This window comes from Garra rufa, chromosome 15 (genome assembly GCF_049309525.1).
Source record: "Garra rufa chromosome 15, GarRuf1.0, whole genome shotgun sequence".
NCBI classification, from domain to species: domain Eukaryota; kingdom Metazoa; phylum Chordata; class Actinopteri; order Cypriniformes; family Cyprinidae; genus Garra; species Garra rufa.
In genome coordinates, this window is record NC_133375.1 from 21,119,302 (window position 1) to 21,133,978 (window position 14,677).

The following is a 14,677-nucleotide window of genomic DNA, read 5'->3' on the forward strand; positions in this document are numbered from 1 at the left end:
ATTCAGATTTTTTTTTTGCACTCTCAGATTCCAGATTTTCAAACAGTTGTATCTATAGTTATATCCTAACAAACCATACATCAATAAAAAGCTTTTTTATTCAGCTTGTATATGATGTATAAATCTCAATTTCAAAAAATGGACCCTTATGACTGGTTTTGTGGTCCAGGGTCACATATGTAATTTTGATTATCATTTTAAACAATTTTAAGGGATAAAATTAGTGACTGCAAGGGGACTTTGGGTATGTTCACATTAGCGAAATTTCACTGGCAAAAAAGTCTATCTATTTTCAAACCTGTAGTGATATATGGGGAACATATCGCACAGAAGTCATGATAAAAACAAGTAGCAGTCTGCTGATCAGCGCGGCAATTCCACATGATCAACCTAAACCCATAGTGAAATTTGCACGGGGAAATCTTTGGGTTTTGCATTTTTGTAATTTACACTCTCATAAAAAGAGAGGCAGTATCCTTTCAAAAGATACTAATTTGTACCTAAATTGTAAATGTAAAGGGGACATGGGATGCAAAATACACTTTTACATGGTGTTTTCATATAAATGTATCTTAGCAGTGTGTGGACACAACCACCCTACAATAATAAAAATCCATTCACTCTTTTTTTAATCCCCAAAATACCTAAACAGTCTCAATTATCAAGCTGTTTTGATTTTCTGAGCAGTATGGCGTCATATTGCTTAGGCCCCGCCCACAATCGTTGACGGACTGTCCTGTTTTAGCACATTTCCGCCCTCAGACAGTTTTATGCTGTCCGCTAATTTATCCGCACTAGAGCAGCTGTAACAACAACAATATCTCGTAAGCAATGCAGGTGTTTTGTAGTTGGACGTAAAAGTGAACATAAGAGTCCTAATTTTCTCCCGACATCAGAGCCACTGAGTACGCAGTGAATTGGTTTTGTATTTGATGTTAACATGCCACCAAATACATACAAAAAAAGTAAGAGAGGGGTGGAGTGAACAGTAGCTCATTATCATTTAAAGAGCTGTGCACCGAAATGGGTCGCTGTGAATAGAGCTGTTTTTGACAAGGTAAAAAGGGTGTTGTTTTATTCAATGATTGAGGAATTTTAACCAAAGTATTTTACAGACATTTTATGAATGCCCTAAAGAATCATACCAACTTGTGGAAAAAGGGCATCTGATGTCCCCTTTAAGGTACCTATATGCCAGTGACAGCTTTTGTACCTTTTTTCCCTGATAGTGTAAGTAAAGAGCCATATTAGCTCTGCAATAATTGGGAGCTTCAAGAAAAAATATTATGTTGGCAGTTCAAGTAAAAAGTGTATTTTTTAAACCTCAAAAGAGTTATTCATATTATTACCTAAATTCAATAACACAACTAAAGTAGGATTGTGATCTGAAATTTCTTTATTATATTTAAGAGACATTCTTAAATAAAACTCTCCCAGCCAAATTCTATATCCAAACAAGAGGGAATTTAGCTCAATAGAATAAATACATATTTGCCTGGGGGGGAAAAAAGGTAATATATCTCTGCATAAGCTACAAAGTGGAAGTGAGGACTAGTGTGGAACAAAGAAGTAAATATGGGACTGCAGAGAACAAAAGCACAGCCATGCCCAGCTCTTCTTCCATATCTATTCAATCACTTCCTCCTTTAACAATATGATAATACAATTCGTGTCACACATGCGGAGGAAAATATCTTTTCCACTCTTGGAAAATTGAAGAGGGGCTGCTGTTGAAAAGAGAAACCCAGGGCATTTAACACATTGGCAATCTACAGGGAGATGTCTAGACAAAATGTGCTAAAAAAAAGTGTGCGGCTCTAAGGCAGCACAAATCAATGATAGCCTTGCTCGTCCGCACTCTCTCTCTCTACCTCCGATCTTACAGGCCGAGACAGCTCCTCTCAAAGAACATCTGAATCTACCTAATGGAATGGAAAATTGGGGGAAATGGGGAGTCAGACCCGAGGGGATATCTTTCCCCACTGTACAGTTTTCACATATTTAACACAGGCGCTTCTACAACCTTGCCTTGCGCGTCGGTGAACACATTAATGCACATCACCCTGTCGTAAAGGTGCCAGGGCCATTTCCGAATATTAATATAGCACACTCAAAGTCATGCTGTACTACTCTGGCCGTACCCTGAGGGTTGCCTTTACCTAGTCACATAACAGAGTTTGTTTCAGGTCTTAAATGCTTTGTAGTTCACTGTTACAAACGATCTAAGTGAGTGAATGCAGACGCTTCTAGCTACGCAAGCTCAGTTTTGTGACGCTGAAATGTGTCAAACCACAACTCATACACGAGCATGAGTTGCTGCAAGCTTACTGTAAGCTGTCTTCTGAGGTCAGTTTTCTCTTTCAGGTCAACTACTGTCATGAAGGTAGACAATCTTGGTTTAACTAGCCTCATGGTTTACTAGCCAGCAAAACAACATCCAAACTGATGGATTGTGGCTAGTAGGGATACAGCTACGGCCGGAAGTGATGCAAAATCTCACCATAAAATAACAATAAATTAAATTTGCTAGACGTCTACACCTACCTCAACTCTAAACCTACCCTTACAATAATGCAAATACAGTAATTGTGGTTTAGCATGACAAAAATGCTGGAATATTGATGTATGCAAGCACTGTAAGCTAGGGCCCTATAATTTCTGCGATGTGGAAAACGTGGATGGAATAGTGGAATCTAGTCATGCAAATGGAATTTGTTGTATAACACGGAATGTCATGGAATTTCAGATGAATAAATCAAAAGTAGGTCAGTACACTTAAAACAAAAAATGATATGGACTAGTGTCTGTAAATAAAAACTATTTAAATATAAATCCGGCATGTTCTGCATGTTCTGTGTGAATGATAGATGTAGACGCGTGATTTCATTTACTACTCGCATACTGAAGCGCACATGATGCTTGCGATGTTTTCAGCCTCTGCCGCCTCAATATATGAGTTTGTGAACATATAAACATAATCTCTAGAACTGCTTTGGGAGTCACTTCATGAGCAGTTTACCATTTCTTTTGAGAAAGTACTCTATTCATATAATATACTGAAGGATTACAGATTTAAGAATCTGTTAAAGATTTGTTGATCCTATATTGTATTTAGCATTTATGGTAAATATGAGGACATCATACAAATTACTCTCTCAAGCAAAGTTCGTAGCCAGAGGTTCCTGCCAGCTCCTGTTCTCTTGCAGTTCCTGAACAGGTTTCCCAAGTTAAGTGTGAATTCTAAGCTCAATGTACAGCTATGCCTTTGTCTCTATGATAATGTGAAGGTATAGGCAATACTGTCAGACTGATTGGATTAGCACCTATGCCTTTGAATGACACTGTTATGATAATGAGATCAGGGCTGGGGGAACTCTGGTAATGGGTTGATTCCTGTATTGCATTTGCATGCTTTGTTTAGATTGACTCCACCTCTATGTATCCCTCCCCCTTGGAAATGTATATAAACTATAATGTATCTGACTTAGTCAGACGACTTTTGATGACTGCAGCGATGCACAGCTAGTAGCTCAATAAAGAGAAACTTCTGCTTCAAGATATCCAAACGTCTCCTGGTCTCGAAGAAAAAGTTCACAACAATACAAACAGAAACGTTAAGGTCTTCACAGCAACCCGTCAAAATAAACGTTCGGTTTAACTTGAAGAAACTGTGACAGAAAAATATTACTTAATGTAATGACAGTAGTACTACTAATAAAATGATTATTAAAACATTATTTTATAAGAAATATTTACCAGAATGTATTTAACAGAAAAATGTAAAAACACAGTATTTCTGAAAAATAAATAATTAATAATAAATTAAAAATAATAGAAAATAATAAAAATAAAATATATTTTTTAAAATAAAATCAACTAGTTAGTGATGCTTTTGTTGAAAACCTAATGAAACCATTACAATTAAAACCAGAAAATGAATGGAAAACAAAATTTAGTCAATTAAACAAATAGATAGGACCTTAAAAATGACATTTTTGCTAAACATTTAATAAATTGCTATTAAATTGTGCAAGTCTCATGATTTAAATTCATTAAACATACTTTTTGCTTAATATTCTTTAATTTAACCATTAAAACAGAGTCTAGAAAATTTTTAATGGGTAAAAAAAAAAACAAGGAAAAAATAAAATGGATTTTATTAGTGCTAAAAGGGATACAGCTATCTATGACCAGTATCTGATCATAGCTATATCCCGTCTAGCACTAACCAAACTGATGGCTGATTATTTTAATCAGCAAAGATGCATTAAATTGGCCAAAAGTGACAGTATAAACATTTATAATGTTATGATGTACAGTAACAAATTTCCATTGTACTTTTTTTTTTTTTTTTTTTTTACTTTTTAGCCAAGAATCCTGAAAACAAAGTATCACTGTTTCCACAAAAACAGCACAACTGTTTGAACATTAATAATAAATATATATGCCTCCGGACAACAAAATCGATCATAAGTAGCACGGGTATATTTTGTAGCAATAGCCAAAAATAAATGGTATGGGTCAAAATTATCGATTGTTCTTTATATGCCAAAAATCATTAGGATATTAAGTAAAGATCATGTTCCATGAAAATATTGTATGTATGCAGTTTCCTATAGTAAATATATCAAAACTTTATTTTTGATAAGTAATATGCATTACTAAGAACTTCATTTTTACAACTTTAAAGGTGATTTTCTCAATATTTAGATTTTTTCTCAGATTCCAGATTTTCAAATAGTTGCATCTCGGCCAAATATTGTCCTATCCTAACAAACCATACATCAATAATGTATAAATATATATAAAGATAATCTTATGACTGGTTTTGTGGTCCAGGGTCACATATCTTAAAGGTCCCATATTGTACACATTTCTGGAGGTTTATTTTAGTTGTTGATGTCCTTAAGAATATATATTTGCGGTATAAGTGCCAAAATCCATCTCAATATATTTTTACAGCTCCTTTTTTAGGAGCTCTGTCAAAAACAGGTAGATTTTGGCCCATCTAATTAATATTCATGAGCGTCTCTTCTGATTGACCTGTTGTTTTCTGAGTGACGCACAGCCAGGCCAACCACAGGTAACTACGTCATGTATGCTGTAAGCGAGCTCAGAGCAATAGAGAGAGCCTAGCTTGCTGATACTCAACAGGATATTTCAGAATGATCATTAATGTTTTTTTCTTTTTCAAACACCGAATGCAGTAAGCTGCATAACTGTTGCTTTAGTAAAGCCCCTTTCACAATGCGTGCTGATTCTGGGAAATTATGGGAACGAGCGCTGTGTGAACAAAAGCGAGAACCATAAAGGCAGTGTTGTAGTGATGATGCACGTTACCCTGCGACTCTTCACAATGAAAAAATACGTGCAAAGTGGAATGAAGCGGCGATCGGGCAGAGCCAGCTCCTCACTATCAGCGCTGAAGCACAGTTTGTTCAGGTTAGTTTAGGTTTAGTGAATCGTACGCGTCGCATTACATCTCACATCCAAACGTCACTTGTCTTTATGGGTTGTGTGTAAAGCATGCACAGATTCCGGAAAACAACTGTGAATGAACCAAATCAAGCAACTCCGGAACAAATCATGGGACACATTATCCGTGTATTTACCGGAATCGCTGAGTGAAAGAGGCTGAAGTTGACTGCCACTGGTCTCTTATATTAACGTTGTTCTGAAGCCTGTGCAATGATGTAGTTTCCTGACATCCATGGACTGAACAGCGTTTTCTCGACTTGTTTTCGTGTTGTTGTTGCTCAACAATGGAATGGATGCGTTGTTGTCTGGGTTTGACAAAAGGAGGGTGGGACAGTGGTTGGTGTTCGGGGTGGTGACTGAAGGCGGTGACTGAGTAGATCGGACGTCACATCTTTACGGAAGTCACAGCGTCTCGTGAAAAGAAACAGCTACTTTAAGCAGGCTGTGTGCAGTTTACTGTGGATTGACTGTTTTGAAACTCATATGGTAGTTACATAGCCCCTAGACCTCAGTTATCATGAAAAAAGCCAGGAAATTTTGATTTTGACAATATGGTACCTTTAAGCACCATTTCAGCATATTAGAATGATTTCTGTAATGGCTGCTGAAAATTCAGTTTCGTCACAGGATGAAAATTCTATTGTTAATATATTAAATTAGAAAGCAGTTATTTTACATTGTAATAATATTTCAAAATATTACTGTTTTACTGTACTTTCAAACAAATATATTCAGTTTTGATGAGCACAAGAGAATTCTTTCAAGAAACAACAATCTTACCAACCCCAAAGTTTTCATCTGTGATATATGTTTCCAAGCTAATGATGTAGCAGATGTTAGAAACTCCATAGGTAAGTATTAACTACCTTGGTGTTTGCTGATGGTCATACATAGTTAATGAGTAGCTGATGCTTATGGGACATTAAGTTGGCTAGCAGAAGAGTTTTCTAACTCTCTATTCCCATTGACGCCTGCCTAGCCTTTTCTTTTTCTCAGCGCATTTTCCCACCTCTTTCGGCTCAGTGGTCTTTCACATTAGAGCAAACTTCATCACATATTCCCTACTGACTGCCCAACCTGCGCTGTAATACGTTTTCAATGAAGGCAAAACAAAAGAATATTTTGTATCCCAGCAGGGATGATTAGCCAAAATGGCTAATCGAGCAATTATGCCACAGTGAAGCTTTTAGATGTTTTGATATAGAGAGGTGAGCCAAACGTAGCCAATGGATTTAATGATGTGGAAAACTAATTCTTGCATGGTGGTAAAACTAATTATGACAGATTGCATTGAACCATTATAATGGAAATATGGACACGTATATATCTACATATCTCTGTAGTGGTGTATGGGGAGCCACAAAAAAGTGTCACACAAATTCTTAAACTGGAAAAACTTAAAGCTGGAAATAAACACAATTTTAGGATTCAGCAGAATTTAAATCAGATTTCAAAACACGATTGAATTTTCTTCAACGTCTCACTTAAATTGCAATATATACGATATATATTCAAAAGCATTTTCACCAGCTAAAATTTGAATATCTCAATGTGAGACTGTGAACTGTGGAAGAAAATAAAGCAGGATGCTTAAATATGGCCTTCACTTATTACCCTGGAGTCACCTTCACACCAATTACCCCTCCGACAAGTCTATGTTAGGAACAAAAGCCATTAAAAAGCCTGTTCAGACGTGGCTGATAATGTTCTGGACAATTGACCATATGAAAAGAGAGCAAGGATTTGTGCAATCCCTTGTGACACTGTTAAAATGTGGAGTGAAAAACTACAAATGTTCCTTCAGAAAGACGCTCAAGAGTGTTTGCAGAGTTTTTCAGCAGGTTGGAAAAACATCCCCCTCACAATAGGAAGCTGAGATAACTACTGCTAATGTGTTAGCAGGGGGTCACATTAAACAGGTTTTGTTTTCCGGTCAACGTCAACAAGTGTGGAAACATATTGTGTATGTCTGGAAACACAGCAGTTAATTGGAGAGATGTTTAAAACACAAGTGGCTTCAACGTATGAACAGCACTTGTGAAGAAATGCCATTCTGTTTATCTATAATATCTGTTTGAATATTTTCAAGCCAGTGTAAATGCAGATTGTTCACTGCAAAATAAACTATATGGACCACAAAACAATCTGAAAACTGATTAAATAAGCTTTCTATTGATGCATGGTTTGTTAAGATAGGACAATATTTGTTCGACATGTAACTATTTAAAAAATCTGGAATCTGAGGATGCAAAAAAATCGAAATATTGAAAAAAATGCCTTTAAAGTTGTCCAAATGAATTCTAAGCAATGCATATTACTAATCCAAAATGAGGTTTTGATATATTTACATGAGGAAATTCTTCAAGGAAGATGATCTTTACTTAATATCCTAATGATTTTTGGCCTAAAAGAAAATCAATCATTTTGACCCATACAATGTATTGTTGGCTATTGCTACGAATATACCTAAGTTTTTGTGGTCCAGGGTCACACACACACACACACACACACACACATACACACTCATACATATACACATGGCTAAATCCTTCAAGCTTCAAGCTCAATATAATCATTAATAAAGTGATGTGCTTTGCCAACAGTAGTGAGCAGAACCCAGTATAACAAGCCTTCGTTCTGAAGCAATTATCCACTCTGATTAAAGAAACTTGCTTAATGTAATTACTTTGTACTTAAAAGATTCATTTCATCTTTTGGAAGTGCAGCACAGATCTTGTTTGTGTCAGAGGCCATTATCTTTAATGAAATCTGACAATTTAATTTGTGCATGATGGCAGTGAGGATGCAGTGAGTTCCAGTGGATGAGAGGAAGTGGCATTATAAAAGGACTCCAGCCTGATTGTCTGATGGTCTGTGGACTCTGGCACACCGGAGTCCTCAAGGACAACCACTGACCCTCTGATTAACATCTCATATCAGATCAAAGTCACTTCATGACAGCACGTTCATCTGTCTGATCTATAAAATGCTTTAGTGCTTTGCATTTATGATTTCAAATGCATCATGAACGGAAAACAGAAAAACGGAAACTCTTTATTTTAAGGTCCAATTCTCACTATTTGCCAAATAGTTGCCAGTTAGTGTGCATTTTACTAGCATACTGGCTGTTTAATCATACTTATAAAGTAGAAAATTAAAGAAGTTCACTTCCAGAACAAAATTGTACAGATAATTTACTTACCCCCTTGTCATTCAAGATGTTCATTCTTTCTTCAGTCGTAAAGAAATTATGTTTCTTAAGGAAAACATTTCAGGAATGTTGTTCATATAGTGGACTTCCATGGTTCCCTAACTGTATTTACCCGTATTACACAGAGTATGCATGCACATTGCAGTGCTAGACAAGACTAACATTTGAGGTTAAAAAGTATATAAATTGTAACAATTTTTTTAGGAAATAATCAATTGTTTCACTAGATAAGACCTGTTTTCCTTGGCTGGGATCATTTAGAGACCTTTAAAGCTGCATTTTGAAAGTTCAAACTTACAGGCACCATAGAAGTTCAACATATGGAGAACATTCCTGAAATGTTTTCCTCAAGAAACATAATTTCTTTACAACTGAAGAAAGAAAGACATGAGCATCTTGGATGACAAGGAGGTGAGTAAATTATCTGTACATTTTTGTTCTGGAAGTGAACTTCTCCTTTAATGACTTATTCCCCATTACCGTATTTTAGAACCCTCATACCTAAACTTCACAAATACCGTACTAACTATACAGGGAGTGCAGAATTATTAGGGAAGTTGTATTTTTGAGGATTAATTTTATTATTGAACAACAACCATGTTCTCAATGAACCCAAAAAACTCAATATCAAAGCTGAATATTTTTGGAAGTAGTTTTTAGTTTTAGCTATTTTAGGAGGATATCTGTGTGTGCAGGTGACTATTACTGTGCATAATTATTAGGCAACTTAAAACAAATATATACCCATTTCAATTATTTATTTTCACCAGTGAAACCAATATAACATCTCAACATTCACAAATATACATTTCTGACATTCAAAAACAAAACAAAAACAAATCAGTGACCAATATAGCCACCTTTCTTTGCAAGGACACTCAAAAGCCGGCCATCCATGGATTCTGTCAGTGTTTTGATCTGTTCACTGTCAACATTGCGTGCAGCAGCAACCACAGCCTCCCAGACACTGTTCAGAGAGGTGTACTGTTTTCCCTCCTTGTAAATCTCACATTTGATGAAGGACCACAGGTTCTCTATGGGGTTCAGATCAGGTGAACAAGGAGGCCATGTCATTAGTTTCTCTTCTTTTAGACCCTTTCTTGCCAGCCACGCTGTGGAGTACTTGGACGCGTGTGATGGAGCATTGTCCTGCATGAAAATCATGTTTTTCTTGAAGGATGCAGACTTCTTCCTGTACCACTGCTTGAAGAAGGTGTCTTCCAGAAACTGGCAGTAGGACTGGGAGTTGAGCTTGACCCCATCCTCAACCCGAAAAGGCCCCACAAGCTCATCTTTGATGATACCAGCCCAAACCAGTACTCCACCTCCACCTTGCTGGCGTCTCATTTGGACTGGAGCTCTCTGCCCTTTACCGATCCAGCCACGAGCCCATCCATCTGACCCATCAAGACTCACTCTCATTTCATCAGTCCATAAAACCTTAGAAAAATCAGTCTTCAGATATTTCTTGGCCCAGTCTTGACGTTTCAGCTTGTGTGTCTTGTTCAGTGGTGGTCGTTTTTCAGCCTTTCTTACCTTGGCCATGTCTCTGAGTATTGCACACCTTGTGCTTTTGGGCACTCCAGTGATGTTGCAGCTCTGAAATATGGCAAAACTGGTGGCAAGTGGCATCTTGGCAGCTGCACGCTTGACTTTTCTCAGTTCATGGGCAGTTATTTTGCGCCTTGGTTTTTCCACACGCTTCTTGCGACCCTGTTGACTATTTTGAATGAAACGCTTGATTGTTCGATGATCACGCTTCAGAAGCTTGGCAATTTTAAGAGTGCTGCATCCCTCTGCAAGATATCTCACTATTTTTGACTTTTCGGAGCCTGTCAAGTCCTTCTTTTGACCCATTTTGCCAAAGGAAAGGAAGTTGCCTAATAATTATGCACACCTGATATAGGGTGTAGATGTCATTAGACCACACCCCTTCTCATTACAGAGATGCACATCACCTAATATGCTTAATTGGTAGTAGGCTTTCGAGCCTATACAGCTTGGAGTAAGACAACATGCATAAAGAGGATCATGTGGTCAAAATACTCATTTGCCTAATAATTCTGCACTCCCTGTAAAGAAAAATCAAATTAGGAGTTTACTGAGGGACAACTCTTAACTAATAGTGAATATATGTGACCTATTCTAAAGTGTTACCCATTAGCCAACAACAATCACAAACAAACAAACCTAGGGTTCAAAATTAACATTGTGCCTCACAAAAAGTGAGTGAACTAAAAAAAAAAAAAAGTATCAACTTAAATATTTATTTCCAGTCATGAGACTAGAAAGCAGTTGAATTGCTTAGTTATTTTTCCCTTGCCATAAGTCACAAATATACATACCTCTGATGTTACATTTTCCACTTCATTATAGGATTCTTAAGTCAGAAGTTGTCAAAATAGACAGTTTGAAGTGTGCACATCGCTTACACTGGTTTGGGTCAGATTAAAAAGGAATGGTGAGAATTTTTCTCACCCTCAGGCCATCCAAAATGCAGTGTTGGGGACGGTTACTTTTAAAAGTAATGCATTACAACATTGCGTTACGTCCTAAAAAAGTAGCTAATTACGGTACTCTTTTATGGAAAGAAGAATAAGATGTAGGAGAAGGAAGTTCAACACTTCTCAATTACAAAAAATTACAAAAGTCATTTGTGTTTATTGGTATGGCTGAATCGGATCACTAAAGGTCAGCAGCAAAGACACTGGTCAATAAACTGGGATTAAATACATAGATATTTGCGTTATATGACATTTAATTATTGCAGGTTTTCATCATATTTTGAGTTTGCATTACACAGTATTCATTTTGATGAATACCGAATCTGTTTTTGTGCATTTAAGATGAGCAAATGCATGTACACATTTAGTTTATAACTGGAGAGCTGTCAGTCAGTACATAGGAAAACAAAGCAACCAGTATTACTTATTTAAACTCAAATGTTTTTTTTTTTTTTGTAAATTTAAAAGTAATGCATTACTTTACTAGTTACTTTAAAAAAGTAATCTGATTACTAACTTGTGTTACTTGTAATGAGTTACCCCCAACAGTGCCAAGATATAGGCGTGTTGGAACAGATATGAAGAAACCTAGAATAACATAATGTGCTCACCAGTATATCCTCTGCAGCGAATGGATGCTGTCAGAATGAGAGTTTACACAGCTGTTATAATGAAGAAACAAACTCTTCAGCAAATTTTAATTTTTGAGAGAGCTATCCATTTTAATTAATTAAAATAAGTAAATAAATAATGTTGCAGTTCATAAAGTGACTGACTAGCATGCAAATAATTATATTTACTCACCAAAGCCATTTGCCGATTGTTAATTTTGGACCCTGTTTACACCAACTCTACTTGCTAGGCTAATTTGGTTCTGCTCTGATAAACTGTGATATAAAACTAGTCTACCAGAAAGTGGCGTTCAATTGAATTTGTGTGTTTAACTACTGCATAATAAATAACTCTTTCATCGATTGTTTTTCGAAATGGTAGAAAGGATTGTGAAATCTCAGATGTTTGCACCCTAAATGCTAAAAAGTGCGACAGAGTGCTTTTGTGTAACCACAAGGAACGTATAAATGATTTCCTGATCAGCAACTGACACAAATCAATTATTTCATTTATTTCAGCTAAATAAACAAGTCCAACTTATTTCCTCAGACGGGTGGAGATTGGGGTATCCCCATTCGAGAGCGTAGCCTGATCTGTACATTATTCAGCTCCAAAGCTGCCGCTCTGTCATGAGCAATTGATCCACATTCCGTGGGGAAGACAGAGACAGATTAGGACCAATATTTGAATGAGCAAATACACATAAATATGACTAAAGTAATTAACGACAAACGAATGGAAAGAACAGATTAATTATCTTGCGGATCACTGGGGAACGACTCTGATGTTACTGCTGCTTAACTACCTCCTCACTCCACTAAAGCCGAGGCGAACAGACGAGCAAACAACAGAAAAACTGATAAACAATGCGTGCTGATGCACTGCGCTCTCTGAGGGAGGCTGATGGAATTCATTAGGCTTCTGTGATTATCAATTAAAATCCAAAAGCTCTTTGAATTAAGACAATTGTGTTTCTGGAAGCGTCAAAACCAATATTGTGGGTTTGAGAGGGATGTCTCTTACCCGGCTGACTCCACGGCCGCGGTCCTCTCCGTAGTTGGTGCCCAGGATCTCAAAGTAGATGTTGGGGTTAGTGCCATTATCACTGAACTCCAGCAAGCTGGTCAGAGCACTTACACCTCCCTGCAAGAATAACAAATTGATGCATAAATCAAATGCTTAAGTTTGACACAGCTTCGTCATTTAATGAAAACCATGTGGATAAAAATGTCTCATTATGCACTTACACATTATATATGTGTGTAATTATTATCCAACAAGTGGCATCACAGAGAACTGCAAATTAGGGCTTTGATCACCTGGAAAGTCCCGCCCCTAAGCCACACCATTGGTCGAGTCAATGCTGTTGTGTCAACCCAATCAGACCACTCAAACAAAACGAACAGAATAAGAATCTTTTTGATGCCACCAGGGAGGTCTTTTAATGTGTAAATGTGAACACATTTATGCTATTGCTTTTCCTTGTTTAAATATTCAATAATAATAATTATTATTATTATCATCATTATTATTACTAATATTAAACACTACCTTTTCAAAGTAAAGGGTAAGGATTTTTAAAAATACTTTTATTCAGAAAGGATGCATTAAATTGGCTAAAGTGACAATGAAGACATTTACAATGTTACAAAATATTTATTTTTCAAATAAATCATGTTTTCTCAATTTTATAGCTATCGAAAAATCCTGAAAATCCTCTTTCATGACTAACACCAAAAACATTAAGACGAAAATATTAAGCATAACAGTTTTTTAACATGAAAATAACAAGAAATGTTTTTGATATCAAGAGGGAAGACTGAAATAATGACTGTTGAAAACTCAGCTTTGCCATCACAGAAATAAATTGCATGATAAAATTACATTACAAAAAATACTAAATTGTATTAAATTACAATTATATTAATTTACAAAAATATATATAAATACTACTTAACAATATCAAATAAACACAGACTTTGTGAGCTTAAGAGACCTTCAAAAACATAAAAAAAAATCTTACTAACCCCAAACTTTTGACCAGTAGTGTATAAGAGAGATAAAATAATTTTAATTATAAAAAAAAATAAAAAAATTAAATAGTGTAATAATAGTGTAAATAGTTGATATATAATAACCTTGACCCCTTGGGCAACAAAATTTTGTGTCATTAAAGGGACAGTTCACCCAAAAATTAAAATTCTGTCATAAATAACATTCCCTTATGTTGTTCCAAATCCATAAGACCTTCGTTCATCTTTGGAACACAAATGAGGATATTTTTGATGAAATTCAAGAGCTTTTTGACCCTGCATAGACAGCAACACAACTACCACATTCAAGGCCCAGAGTGGTAGTAAGCACTCTGACAACTGTTAAAATTGTCCATGTGACATCGTTTGTTCAACCTTACATTATTTTAAACCTATGAAAATACTTTTTGTGTGCACAGAAAACAAAAATAACAGCTTTATTGAACAAGTTTCTTCTCTTCCCTGCAAAAATGCTTTTATTATTTTTCATATCTAAAAATTCTTAAATCAAGAAAAATAAGTCAATATTAAGTCAGTTTTTGCTTAGAACAAGTAAAATAATCTGGCAAGGGGGTAAGGAAAATAACCTTATTTCAAGCAGAAAGCAAAAAAGCAAAAACTTACTTAATTTTAACTTATTTGTTCTGAAAACAAAATATTTTTGCTCGTCTAGAAATACTTCTTGATTTAAGAATTTTTAGATATTTTAGCTGGGAACAAGACAAAAATCTAAGTAAGAAAAGTTTTTTTTTTTTTTTTTTTTTTGCAGTGTTCTGTGTCAGTCTTAGACACGTTCATGGGAACACCACAAAGCACGTGTGTGTAGTGCTGCTGACACA

At 35.9% G+C, this 14,677-nt stretch overlaps 1 protein-coding gene across 1 annotated transcript in view; it reads right to left on the reverse strand.

Annotated features, from left to right (window-relative positions):
- Positions 1-14,677, reverse strand: part of grid2 (glutamate receptor, ionotropic, delta 2) — a 640,517-nt gene that overhangs the window by 260,793 nt on the left and 365,047 nt on the right. Inside the window, exon 8 of the mRNA XM_073819480.1 lies at positions 12,829-12,948. Coding sequence (XP_073675581.1) covers positions 12,829-12,948 — 120 coding nt within the window. The remainder of the gene's footprint in view (positions 1-12,828; positions 12,949-14,677) is intronic.